Below are 14715 nucleotides of genomic sequence, written 5' to 3'. Positions count from 1 at the left end.
CGATACTAATAATAATATATAGGAACCTATCGAGAATCTAATAGCTTACTAATTATTAGTAGGACGGTTTTACCGGAAATAGAACTATAACTAGGAGGTTACAAAAAAGCGTCTAGATTATCCTAAGAAAAATCGGAAGACCTAAGGACTTACGATAAACTAGGAAGGTCGGAAGTCGCTATAAGAACCTAATAGTTCGTAGAAAGAGTAGTATCGTTATATCTAGAAGTAGTACTAGACTCTACTCTACGATTATTAAAAGTAGAGGCCTCGATACGTTCCTTTTCGAGACGCTCTAACTCTTCCTTTTCGCGACGCTCGAGCTCTTCGAGCTTAGCGATATCTTAATATTTATAAGCAATAAAATTACTAGCGCGTTTACGTAATAATTTTTCCTACTTTTAGATACGTAATAGTTTAGTAAAGATTTTAGATTACGCCTATAATAATTCCTCTTCCTAATTACGAAGAGAGGATTACGACTTAAGTAAGTAGCGCTACTCCGCGTTAGAAAAAGACTTCTTAGATATCTTATACCTAACACTACGACTAGTATAGATATAGCACGAATAGCTCTTAGAATAATTAGAGTAAATATAGACGTAGTAAAGACGAGTATAGCGGTTATAAGGGACTAAGGACTTAAACCCTTTACTTTCGATTAGAAGGTAGAGCTTATAACTAGAAACGCCTAACGAAGATATAGTTAGGGAATATTACTAAAGGAAATTAGAAGGAAAGGTTACTAATAAGGGGGACTTACGACTACTTATATCTTCCGAGAACGAAAGACTAAGAGAGAGGGAGGTAATATTATAGACCTACCCCTAGGATACTAATTATAGACTCGCCTAAATGTCATATGATATTGCAACATGAAGCTATTCCCAACTTCACGCCTCAGGTGTCAACTCGACACCTTATCGGTCAGGCTTTGTCATGACAGCCCCACGTCTCCCTAACAAGGATGCATGACCTACAAGACCCTAAGGGTTCGGTGCCCTTCCATTAGGGATTCGTGAACCCCTCTTCTCTGTAGCCTTTGCTTATCTCTGACACATAGGGGCCACGTCAGACCGTATGTTATAATGTGATCCATCGTCTTTGCTTGGTCATATAGGAAAAGTGTTGAAGCTTGTACATAAATTGAGGATTATGGAGAGATCCATGATAGCAAGAAACAGTGTTTTGCTTTCCTTACTTGACGTTTATCTTCCTACCTAGTCGACAGGCTTTCTACCCTGTACAAGTAGTTATTCTCTAACACTAAACTAATTAGTTTAGTAATAAGATAGTTAGATAGATTCTACTAGATAATCTATCGAGATACTTAGGCTATAATACCTAAGTATAGGATTACGTAACGATCTATTCCGTTCGAATAGAACGGACCTATCCGCACGATAGGAAAGGTCCTATCGAGAATAACGGAAGGAATAGATATATAAGGACGCTTATTCACCTATATATATTTAGTTCTTCGCGTTAATTTATCTATTATTACTTATAGTTATATATTTATTACTTACAAATTAAACTTAATAATCGACTATCTTTAAGAGACGTAATACCCTCACGGTATAATATAAGGATATACTCTAACTAGGAGGAATACTTAGTAGTTATTATATAACTACTTAGTCGACTAACTAGGCGCCCTTTAACTATATACGTCTTCGGTCTACTCTATAGATCCGAGCCCGTGTAAGGCTAGAGTAGGCAACAGTACGATTGCGAGATAGATCGTCGGAGATTACGGGAAAGGTACGTTACGATAACACACACTTTACGTTAACCAGTTAGTAGCGCGTAACAACTTTCCTATATAACTAAGCAAAGACGATAGATTATATTACAATATACGGTCTAACGTAGTATATATATAATTCAGAGGTAAGCAAAGTCTACAGGGAAGAGGGGTTCACGAATCCCTAATAGAAGGGCACCGAACCCTTAGGGCCTTGTAGGTTATACATCTATGTTAGGGAGAAGTGGGGCTGTCATAATGAAGCCTGACCGATAAGGTGTCGAACTGACACCTGAGGCGTGAAGTTTGGAATAGCTTCATGTTGCAATATCATATGACATATTATCTCTAAAACCTACACGCCTAGCTAGGTCGAAGAAATTATCGACGATATAGTAGCTAACGCTACAGCAGCAATAATCGATACAACTATCAAGCCTAACAGCCCGTAAACCCTCTAAACAACTATTACCTATTGATTTTTCCTTCGCTTCTCTGCTTCTACTTTTTCTCCAATTTACTATAATAACAGCAGGACGCTATTTTTTTAGAAGAAGGGCGTTATCTTACTACGTGACAGCATCGTCACCGTTAGCTTATCATTAATTCCCTTATAAGAATAAAACATCATCTTTACATCTCCTATAAACCCAGCTTCTTGTTACCAAATAGTATACTATTCCCGAGGGAATACTACAGTAGGAGGAGTATTAAGGATGTTCGGTGTGTTAAAGATAGGAGGGTACACAAAAAGGCTTTATCTCCCCTAAGATCTCTTCTCTCCTTTTCTTCCTTTTTCTAGCTTTGTTTCCTTCGTTAGAATGCCTAATTTCCAGTAAAGCCCTTTTGACATGTAACACTCAGATCAGATTAAGCAGTTTTACCCTGTGTTTTTTGTTATATACTCCGCCCATTCTTTCTGTCCTTTGAAATTCTGGCGGCCATTAATCCTATATTCTACCATCGCATTGACTCGCCAACGATCTTGTGTTCCCTTTCTCCCCTGACAACATCTCGGGATTGCCAGCACTTTTTTCCCAATGAAATCGGCTGGATCTATTTCTGATACAAGCCACTTTTTCGCGAAAGCTTCCCTAGCGTAAGCTCCATCATCATTTTCAACCTCAATAATGTTGATTTGTAAAACCTCCGGGTTGTGGTCACCTGGAGGAACAAGATGGTCAAATGTCACACCGTAGTAATCAATCACTCTAGTCGCATTAGTTAGCAAAGGATAATCTCAAGTCGCTAGAGATACCCCAGTCAAGAACGAAAAGCATTATTTATTGACTTACGGTTCTGGAGGGTTCTTGGCTACCCAACCTAAATACTCGTCGCGTACCACTAGATCCCCGGGGATTTGAGAGTGAGCGTCATGTCCGTAGATTGCTTGGTAAGCCAGCCGGGCTAACTCCGGAGCTGCTGGCTGAGGAAACTGCCCTTCTCCAAATTCAGCAAGACGCCAGACAGTATGGGGAAGAAGCCTCTCTACGGCAATCGAGGGCCCTTCGATTTGAATACGCAGGGGCTTGTCAGGGGACGGAAAGTGGTCGCACGCGGCAGGGTTGCGAATACAGGGCGGAATAAATAGCGGGAGTGCCATTTCGAGGAGTAAGTTAACGCTTTTGATGTTTCTGATTATTTGTTTTCCGCTGGAGCGAACTCAGGAATTTTGAGTGAACTTGAATTCTGAGGGAAAGGGTTCTTGGTCCTTTATCCCCCGCCAGGGCGGATTATGTAGCGTGGGCCGCAGGCCTTCACGTGACATGATTCTTGTCCAATTGTCATGCTCTACTTATTTGGTTGGGGGCGGTGATTCGATCGAGGGCTGTAAAAGCTATGTGGGGGCTAGGAGAATCAGCCTTGGACTACAGACCCTCAGAAAGATCTTGCTTTCTCGTCATCATCCATCTGTGGGCCAATATTGCCTGTCAGTTCACGGCCCCAATCCGGATCCTTCCGCCATGATTCTTTCTATGGAATGACTGCGAGCCATTTTGACTTAACGGACCTCCCCTACGTATAGGCCATTTCATTTATTCAAATTGATTTGGAATTGTTCCTGTTGGGTTGACAGGGATGTATATATATCTCAAGGTGAGGCTGTTGGGCTGGCGGCTCGAGCATTCGGGGCTCTACAGCTGATGGTGTGGTTTTGGATAATTTGGTGTCTTCAACTGGCAGAGACAGATACTGGGGCTTTTTAAAACTAACAGGTACCCATATCGCTGAGAATTAGATGACAAGTCGTACATTACCGTGACTGATAGATGTTCAGAGCTTCTCAAGTTTTACTAGTGCCCTTGCCCACCACCATTTGTGGTGTTGGTGAAACAGTGACACTACTATACCAAATCATGTATGATCAACAAATCTCTTTGTTGGAATTTGAATGTAGGAAAAACCAAATATGATGATGAAAAGGCTCTGCACTGAGTAGTAGTGGAAAATTCTCCCTCGGCTGATTATTTTGTGTCGATTTGTTGGGCCCTTCGTGCCTAGGAGATGATCGATGTGGATCTTACCTCAAGACCACCACGGGTACACTCGTTTATTAAAAAAAGCCCAGATACAGTGAGGTCCACGTCTTGCTTGGATGGCATCGGTTCGTTTATTTGCTTTACCAAACTTCTTTATTATTCTTCACGTCTTCTTTTATCTTAGAAGGCTAAGAAGTCTACTCATAATCAGAATGGAAAGCTATACTAGCTCCCACCTAAACAATTTTTGAAACCCAACCAAATTCAAATACAATATCCCTGTCTATAATCATTCCTTGGAGAATTTCGGGCGGCAAGTGAATGAAACACAGGACAGTCAAATGACCTAGATCTGGGTTAGGATACTCAAAAATAGAAATCTGGAAAACTAGCAGCACGCTATTAAGCCAGAGACCAACTATATAAACTCCTTTTGAATTACCCCAGTATCTTACCCAATATCATCTTCTGATTCAGTCTTGACTGCCTTTCAATCTACTTCTATCATCGATAACTCATCTTCTCGTCCCCTAGCTCTGCCAAGTTCCCACCTCTCCTTATCAAAAGCCGTACGTAATTTCGGCTACTATCATCACCTGGTTTCATTGTGCTCTTCTTCTGGATCTGGATAACTAAATTTGATCCAGGATATCATCATGTGTACCGTCTATACTGACTACTGGGAATGCGGCCATCGTCATGGCACACGTTCCCATCCATGTTCGCGCCCAGGTCGTTGTGGACCCACTAGATATAGGGATGGGAGTACAATACCTGGGAATTGCGGCAATGCATCCTGCATGACTCCTCCATCAGATAGACGACGGGCTCGTCATCGTTTTTGAGTCTATCAACCAACGCACATTTCAAATGCTCTTTGTCTTCCTATCCCACTTCTTTGATATTTTCTGTATCAGAGGATCAAGATCTGGAAACAGGTCTGAGGAGCACTCCTTCCTTGTCACATTACTATTATGCTCCGTGCTGATGCATTTCCCGCTCGTGTCCTTGCCATTCGTTTTGCAAATTACCTCTATCCTCTGTTTCCAAGACTTTTTCTGTCATGTCCGTGGGATAAGCTGAGGTTTGATTAGGCTTAGACTATACTTATCAAGTCGCCCTTCTATCTCCATTGAGATTCTATATAGCCTCTCTAATTGACAGCCTTCTACGTGGTTTCTCTTTTTTCCATTCCTCTAAGCTATAAAAATACACTGGAGACGGTCCGCGATGCGGTCTGGCTAAGAGAATCTCCCTCCTCGCTCCCCTTCTCTCCTGAAATTCTCTTATCGACTATGATACATTTAATTTCCTATAATCTCCCGCGCTATCCTAAATCTGAAACTTTTAAGCTGAATCGCTCTAATCTCCAATAGTAGAGATTATAGAGCGGGATTTACTAATACCCTTGTTTCTTTCTTTTCTCCCGGAATAATAGGTCGTCTTCCATACTACCTATAGTATCTGCTATACTCCATAGAGTCTCTTATAGTATCTTCCAGAGAAATACCGGCTTCTTGATACTTAGAGAAGGTAGAATAAATCCTTATGACAACCCGGTATTCTAGGAGAAAAGAAAGAAACAAGAGTAATAATAATGTAAGAGAATAACTACTTATGTAGGGTAGAAGGCCTATCGACTAGGTAGGAAGAGGGACGTTAAGTAAGTAGACCTCGGCACGACCCTCGCGAGGGTCCAAGACTCAGACCCTCGACCCGACTGTTAGAGCATAACTACTTATACAGGGTAGAAAGCCTGTCGACTAGGTAGGAAAATAAACGTTAAGTAAGGAACGCAAAACTCTGTTTCTTGCTATCTTGGATCTCTCTATACTCCTTAATTTATGTACAGGCTTCAACACGTTCCTACATAACCAAAGCAAAGGCGATAGATCATATTATAATATCCGGTCTAACGTAGCCTGTATATAATAGAGGTAAGTAAAGGCTACAGGGAAGAGGGGTTCACGAACCCCTAATATAAGGGTACCGAATCCTTAGGGCCTTATAGGTTATGCATCTAGGTTAGGGAGAAGTAGGGCTGTCATAACGAAGCCTGACCGATAAGGTATCAGACTGACACCTAAGGTATTGAGTTAGGGATGGCCTTATGTTGCAATATTATATAACACTAGTATTTAATATTCGTTAAATAGAATACTTATATAAAAATATCTATTTTTAAATTCTTAAAGCATATTATAGAATAACTATATTTAATATTATTCCGGCCGACCGGCTTATTTCGGATATAAATCGTATATATAGAGATTTTAATTTATAAACGTATAGTACAATAGAATTCAGAATCAGACTCTTTTACCGATATTCTTTCAGTAAGCAGCGGAATAACGATATTTAGGTTATAGAAAGAGAATCCCCCTTTCTTTGAAACTGAATCTCTTTAAGATTCAGTTATTTGGATAATATACTCTTGTTTTCCTTCCGATTCTATCACGATTCTATATTATATTCATTTTTCTTTGCCTAACTAACAGGCTGCTACCCTGCAAGTAGCATTCTAATAGTATACCCTGTAAAGACTATGTACTAGAAAGATACCCTGTAATCGGAAATCCCCCTAGTATTATCCATTTCCCCACTGTAATATTTAGTTCTTCGCGTTGATTTATATATTATTACTTGAGACCTACGAATCAATTTAGTTAATTGCTTGATTCATATTATAATATAAGGATATACCTATTACTAGGAGGAACACTTAGTAGTTACTCTGTAAGTAGCAATCACATTCTTCAGAAAAGACGCGGTAATGATGTTCAGTGTATATCACCAATAGAGACCTCCTCAGAAGAAGCCAAACCTGAGATGCAATATCCCTCAGAGGTCTGATAGATTAGATCCGAGCCATTGTGGAAGAAAGTCTGATCACCAAGCGTGATGCCGAACTCTGGTGCCTTCGCCGAACAGTCAACGATACAAACCACCAGTGCAGAGTCGTAGGTTGCTGGAGGGGAGAAAAGCGCATTTATTGGCTCAATAATGCCATGAGGGAGGTATGAGATAGTTTTCCGAGTCAACAAATGCTTGGAATGAAGGAAGTTGGTTGTAAACTTGTTGGAAGATGATGGCCCGTAAATAGCGTTTTTGACGGTCGTCGACCAGCATGATCGAGCCCCCTTTCCGGATGTATACTATAGCGGAATATTATCGGTGGTTTCGACTGAGACAGTTAGTTGAAAAATGAAGGCTATGATGAACCGGTGTGGGGGAAGACCACTAATCGTCACGTACCCGCCAAAGTAACGGAGGCATTCTGAGGCGTATGAGCTAATGTAAGACTGAAATATGGATCGATTAGACCTTCCTCGTGCATATTGAAGAGCAAAGGATGGTAGACTAGACAATTGTGCTATTACGTTGAGTTGTCCGTGTGATTCGCTGGATGGGCCGAGGTTATTGATGAATAAGCTAGACTAAGCAATCCGCTATTTACTCTATCACCTATAGAATTAGAGTTATTTGCAATGGCGGTCTTTTGCGACTTGACTGTTATACCAGCTATGGACACCTTTTTATATACTATGGAGCCGCTCGCAAGTCCTGCTCTATACTCAACGCTAAATATCTTATCGGAGATTTTGAGACTGGTTTTAGATGTTTTGTATCTCTCCTGGAAGTACTGCACAATCCTCTTCGGGTATGACGAGGTTGTCGGTACTATTAATACAAGTGAACCGGCCTTTATGACATAGGTATCACTGCTACTAGTGTCGACAAGGAGCATGAAGGTTTGATCTCTAATGGTAACTGGTACGTCGAACACAGTCCCATATTGGGTTGTGATGAGAGGGGATGTTGCACTCGAAACCTGGCGAGAGTGATGAGGTTGCGGTTCATTTCCAGCAAAGACTAGCGAGCTGGAAGTAATAAGAAGTAGATGAAAGAATTTCATGGTGTTTAGTTTTGTTCTCTAGAAAGGTCTTTATTGATGACTCGAAATTCAACAAGTGATATCTGTTTATTTATAATTCTGTGGACTTAAAAATTAATTGAAGGGCTCTGTATCTCTCGAATGATCGTATATTTTAGCGTCGGGATATATTCTTGGTTTAGGCGTCATTTTTTGCTTCAGAATGGTCTACTAATGTATGCATTACGTAACACTTCACGAAAAGCTTACCATTTATGAAAGTACATTAGAAGAGCTATGATGATTTATTCTCTAGTTGGTGTATTTCGGCCCCATTTTAGCGTCCTTCTGATCAATCAATCAATAATCTTATTCCTGACGAAGCTGCCTCTAATTACAAGGTGTTATGCAGGGATTTGCGCCTTCTAGTGCCAGCCTAGTGCGCATGAGAAGTTGCTAGCAACGCTAGGCAGTGTTGCGCTGCCTAGAACAAGTAGATAAAATCGAACGACAAAGGAAAGAATTAAACGAAAGAAGGGATCCGCCTCCGCGGCTATCCCGCGTGTCCCGGCGGAGCCGAGTGCACCTACCATATACACTAGTAGCCTCAGCAATCCAACATGCAACATCTAGTATCAACATCTATCTATACATACGGGCGGAGAAACTGCCGGCCTTATCTTGCAGAGTAATAATATAGCAGAACCACACCGCCGGCCTTATCTGCAGATTAATAATAAGGTTATATATTAGCAGAATCTTACCGCCCTACCTCCGCATCTCCCGTATCACAACTCCCGTGTCCTATATACACTAGTCCGTATACACTATCCTACTCCCTTCCTCGTCTCCTATACTCTCCCTAGCAACTCGTATTACCGAGTTCTAAATTATCAGGTTGCTAGTTATTATTGCTAAGCAGATCTAATTCACTAGATCTCGATTTCACGCTACTCATCTATATTCCTATATTCTACTCCTACTATTTCTTATACGCGGCCGTCGCCGTTCCCGCTTACTATTAGCATTCAAGAGAGTAGGCTAAATTCCTAGCATCCTACTCCTATTTTTATGACCTATCGGTCCTATAGGACCACTGCCTAACGCTTATATCTAGTCTACTACGCTTTCCGGCTCTATTCCGAAGGCGGCTAGATCAAGGTATTTGAATTAATTAAGCAAGCCTAACGAAATTATAAACTATGCTAGATATAGCCTTACGGGAAGCTAGCGAAGAAGCTCGTTAGTGCCGAGCTATATAGAGACACCTACTTCTACTAAGGAATTCCTTAGTGTTATACGTATTTCTTGCAGCTCTAGGTATTCAAGCAGAACGTGTACGACTATCTAGTTACCTAGATCGCATCCGCATCTTAGTACGTCTCGCGCGTTAATTTTAGCAAGGTAATAAGATAATCTAATCTTCCCTATTCTTAGCTGAATCAGCACTAATGATATTGCTTTCCGCAGACTTTGCTAATAGTCTAGGTTCTTCTTTCCTAGCAGTTCGGTTAATCGTTTCGTTAACCGTGCGCTCTTCTTCTACCACGTTACGTCCTACGCTTGTTTTGCTTGTTGTCGTATACGTCGTTTAATAGTTGATACAAGGATAAGATAACGATTATCAGGGATTAAAGTATCGGTATTGGAAAGGGCGGCCTCCTTAGCTATTGTATTAGCAAGCTTATTGCTAGGGATGCCTTCATACGCAGGGATCCAGCGGAATTTAACAGAGATTCCTATATCGTTGAGTGTTTAGAGATACTGGATCGCTAAGATCAAGTAAGCTTGACCTGAAGGCATCCTTAGTCGGCGGAGGGCTTATAGTGCCGCTTAGGAGTCGGAGAAGATAACCACTTTTTTGAGTGTATTTTTTATTAACGTAATTCACTAGCGAGTCGTACACACTAGCGAGTCGTACACCCCACCTAAAACGCGTCTCCTATCTTCCACCTACTATCTTCTACCACACACTATGCCACCAAATCGTTTTAAAAACGTTCCAAAATCGCCAGATAGGGAGGGTAGGATACTACTCGCTATCGCTGCTATTCAAAAGGATTCAACTATATCTATGCGCAAAGCAGCAGCGGTTTATAACGTGCCACATACTACACTACGCGACCGGCTTAATGGCAAAACATATCGACAGGAAACGCGTGCTAATAGCTTTAAATTGACACAACAAGAAGAGGATTCGCTTTGCCAGTGGATACTATCGCTTGATACGCGTGGTGCTTCCCCTAGGCCTTCGCATATTAAAGATATGGCAAATCTTCTACTAGCAACGCGTGGTGATAACTAATCTTCTTCGATCGGCATTAATTGGGTAACACGCTATATTAAACGTCGACCAGAGCTTTGCACACGCTTTAGTAGGCGCTACGACTATCAACGTGCCCAAAACGAAGACCTAGCAAGTCTACGCGCGTGGTTTAGGCTTGTTGAATCAACAATCAACGATAACGGTATCCTTCCTAGCGATATCTATAACTTTGATGAAACCGGCTTTGCAATGGGCTTAATAGCGACTTGTAAAGTTGTTACACGGAAGGATCTATACGGTCGGAAAGCTCTTCTACAACCAGGAAATAGAGAGTGGGTAACAGCAATTGAATCTATATCGGCAACCGGCTACTCGCTTCCGCCGTGTATAGTATTCAAAGGGAAGGTTTATATTGCTAGTTGGTTTAATAACCTTCCTAGCGATTAGCGAATTGAAATATCACTAAACGGTTGGACTAACGACGATATAGGCCTACGTTGGCTAGAGAAGCTATTTATACTAGCAACTACTAGTCGTACGCAAGGCAAATATCGCTTGTTGATACTAGATAGTCATGGTAGTTATCTAACACCACAATTCGATCAAATCTGCTAGCAAAACAACGTTATACCACTATGTATGCCACCGCATTCGTCGCATCTTCTACAACCGCTAGATATAGGATGTTTTGCTATCCTAAAACGCTTATACGGTCGCTTAATTGAGGCCCAAACTCGCCTAGGATACAACCATATCGATAAGGTCGACTTCCTAGAATCCTATTTCCTAGCACGCCAGGAAGCCTTCCTACCTAGCACGATTCAATCAAGCTTTGCCAGCGCCGGCCTAGTTCCGCTAGATGCCGAGCGAGTCCTATCAAAGCTTAATATATCACTTCGAACGCCTACACCACCTACTACTACTACTAGTAGGCCTAGTAGTAGGAGTAGTGCTTTCGTGCCTACTACACCACATACGATTAAGCAGCTTAGCAAGCAAGTATCATCTATCAAAGCTCTACTACGCAAGCGCTCGCGGTCGCCAGGAAGCCCTACAGAGCGTGCGCTAGATCAACTAGTCAAAGGTGCTGAACTAGCGTTTCATAACACTGTTTTGCAAGCGGAAGAGATTCGGCAACTATATAGATTCAACGAGAAGAAGCGTCAAAAACGCACACGTTCCAATCGCCAGATATCTAGGCAGCAAGATCCTACGGTCGGCGAATCTATATCTCTAGTTTCAACGCTGCCAGCAAGCGTTGAAGCTATTCAAAACGATGATGCAGAGCTTGCTCAGCAGCCTACTATAGGCGCTGAGCCTACTACTAGGCGTGTGTTTCGGTGTTCTGGATGCAATACAATAGGGCATAAGATTAATCAATGTAATACTAGATAGTTGAATCAATATCTAGTATTGTGGTGGAAAAATAGTGTTTTCAAAAAGTAGTGGTTGGTGGGGTGTACGACTCGCTAGTGTGTACGACTCGCTAGTGAATTACGTTAACTAATTTATTAATTCGGTTGACTAATAAATAACTGATAGCGCTATATCGATAGCTCGCAGCTCTGCAGTATAGACAGTGGAGATCCCCTCGGTTCCTATCTGAGAGCGGTAGCATATAGGGTCCTTGCCCTATACTAGTACTCCGGCATAGACATCTTCAAAGCCCACCAGCGGGCCCAAGGTCGGGCCCAAAGCCCAGCCCGACGTGGGCTTTGGGCCTAAACCTTAGGCCCAAGCCCGACCACTAGGCCCACGTCGGGCCCCCAATGGGCCCCCCGACAAAGCCCATCTTTGCATAAAATCAAGGTCTTGGCGTTCATAAAATAGCTTACTTATCAGAATTACATACTATATATTTTATGTAGTCACGACATAATACTATATTTGCTTTTTCTAGAGCCCACGAAAAGCCCATAGGCCCACTATGGGCCGAAAGGCTAAGCCTACAGCCCACTATGGGCCTAAGGACCAGGCCCAAAACCCGGCCCACGCGTGGGTCGGGCCGTGGTCGGGTTTGGGCTTTCGTGGGCCCTGAAGATGTCTACTCCGGCACCTACGCGGCCTTCGTATCTACTTCTATCTATATAGATAACTATATTTTCCTCCTCTTTCTAATTTAGGGTTTCTTTATACTACTTCCTTGTATCCTCGCGCTTAGAGATAATCACTGCTAGGGGCTCTCGCTAAGGTACCCGGGCGAATACGACACGGTTCTCCTATTTCCCGCCTGCTAGTAAAGAGTCTAGGGGAGCCGTTAAGTATCCGCCCTTCTTCTAGGCCTAAGCCTCCATCAGTGACTATCCTGAGCGGTCTCTTTAAGTCTTTTGCCTTTGAATAAGTATTGATTTCGGAACTGTATAGGCAGGGCCTATACGGATCCGAAGCGCTGCTTTATTAGCAAGCTTAGTTATAAGAATCCGTATCGGTATAAAGCTCAGCTTAACGCATACCGCTACAGCAGTAGTTGTTCGAAAAGCTCCACTAATTGCATATACAGCTTGATACTATAATACGGCAAAAGGCCGAGCACCTAGTTGCTATTTTACTAATAACCACTGTTGTGGTTCGTACTAGGCTAACACACCTATAAGGGCTTGTAAGATAATGATTGCTTAGTATAGGCGTCACATAGTAAGCAGAGATGCGCCCTATATAGACCCTGATAGCGATTTCAATGCCTGCAAGCTAGTAGAAGCCTTAGTAAGTATTTTCTCCCGGTACTATTTAAATAACAGCTTCTTATCAAGCTAGAAGCTAAGATAGCGTTCTGCATCTTTGTCTAGCTTGATAATAACATTTTTAGTGCCTTTGCTAAGATAAAGTAGTATATATTTAGCGCGGCGGAGCGGCCCTAGGAAGTGAATCAATATATATTCCTTAATATCAAAGACTAATGCATAATGAGGGGCCTACTATTCTACTAGCCTGTGTTTTTAATACAGCTTTTGAATAATTTCATACTCTATACGACCTACTACTATAATACCAGCGTCGTCGACCTAGCCGTGGCCGGAAGTCTTACTGTTACAGCCTATACTATTCATATCGTTACATAGTTTAATAAGATTAGTATTGTAGATAAGATAGAGAATAGGAGATATTAGCGAGCCTTAGGGAATACTAGTCCGTGTTGGAATCTGTCAGAGAGGAAAGCTTTTGGATGAAGCCTCTAACAATCGGGTTAACGGTGCTTGCATGTTGATTATAAACAGTTCTTGCGATGTAAGCGATTTCCTCTATCGAAGATCGGTCGTTAATTGATAGCGACGCTCGGTCGGCTTGAGCTTGCTGGTTAGTCCGTTGGAATTGAGTTTGTGCGTTCCGTGGTTCGCGAAAATTTCGCGCCCGGTCGGGGTGCAAAATCCCTATTTCGGCCACGTTTGCTGCCGCTATCGCTGATACAGGGTCAATGCCGGTATCAAACGATAAAGCAGGAAGTTATGTGTATTTTGAACTAGGTCTGGAGATCCTAGGACCTCTGGTTGACGAGATATCGCAAGAATTCGATCCAGCGACCCTGATTACAACGATCAATTTAGCGTCCTTCTGACAGCCACGAATTCTCGAATGACCAAACAAAGCAAATTATTGTGCAAGAAATTGTTAACTATAGAAATATGGATTTAGCTAATAGACTAGCCTAAACACTTATAAAGTCTTAATCTGATTGGGGATTTTTAGGCATTGCTAAACCGGGGAATCTATAATGTCGAGAAGGAGAAGCCATTGCATACCGCTAGGAATCACATATTCCTCTATCCGTACCGTCATTGCGGGAATACCCAATTCCCTTCATATTCTATCTATTATCCTGGGTATACTTGGAGCTCAATGCCGTAACAAGCTAGACAGCGAGGCCAGGGATATTTAACACTCCCTGTCAGATAGCTCATATAGTTAGACATCATCCGCTTGAGCGTCGCAATCCATTGGATCCTATCTTTACAAGCTAATACGATATGCTACAATATCGACGGTTTTTAACCGGCAGAATGTTACAGTACATAGTATCCCTGGGAGTATCGGGCCAGGCGTTACCAATACTTTTGATCCATCGTTGTACTATCACACGGTGGTATATCACGGGACCTCGAGTGTTGCAGCCTTTAAGTCCCTTTTTAGTCTTGTTTCCGGTAGGTAGAACATAGGGCCTCTGACCGCCTTGACTCTTAAGGTGATTGGCCCCGAAGCTCCATCCCATTTTGGTCTCCTCTCGGTGGATCCAGAACAAATGGCTCTTTGTTCTCCAATAGCTTGTGGGGCTAAGTACGGTATTCTCATTTCTAGCCCCTTTTATTTGAACGGCACAGTCCTCCCACATCCCACCAAAAATACATTTCTGCGA

At 42.2% G+C, this 14715-nt stretch overlaps 2 protein-coding genes across 2 annotated transcripts; both read right to left on the bottom strand.

Moving 5' to 3' along the window:
* Positions 1-2627: 2627 nt before the first annotated feature.
* On the bottom strand, positions 2628-3350 carry N7462_009166 (uncharacterized protein; the record flags this gene model as incomplete). Its single annotated transcript, XM_057080880.1, has 2 exons — positions 2628-2958; positions 3043-3350. 2 exons carry the CDS (start codon positions 3348-3350, stop codon positions 2628-2630), a joined length of 639 nt encoding a protein of 212 aa, XP_056931208.1.
* A 4032-nt stretch (positions 3351-7382) lies between these two features.
* On the bottom strand, positions 7383-7564 carry N7462_009165 (uncharacterized protein; the record flags this gene model as incomplete). Its single annotated transcript, XM_057080879.1, has 2 exons — positions 7383-7411; positions 7483-7564. The coding sequence occupies 2 exons, from the start codon at positions 7562-7564 to the stop codon at positions 7383-7385; spliced, it is 111 nt and encodes a 36-aa protein (XP_056931207.1).
* Positions 7565-14715: the final 7151 nt, after the last annotated feature.

This window comes from Penicillium macrosclerotiorum, assembly GCF_028827735.1.
Source record: "Penicillium macrosclerotiorum strain IBT 26536 chromosome Unknown utg000008l_segment0_segment0, whole genome shotgun sequence".
Lineage (NCBI taxonomy): Eukaryota > Fungi > Ascomycota > Eurotiomycetes > Eurotiales > Aspergillaceae > Penicillium > Penicillium macrosclerotiorum.
The sequence above is the reverse complement of the archived record's forward strand: the minus strand, read 5'-3'. Positions and strand labels throughout refer to the sequence as shown.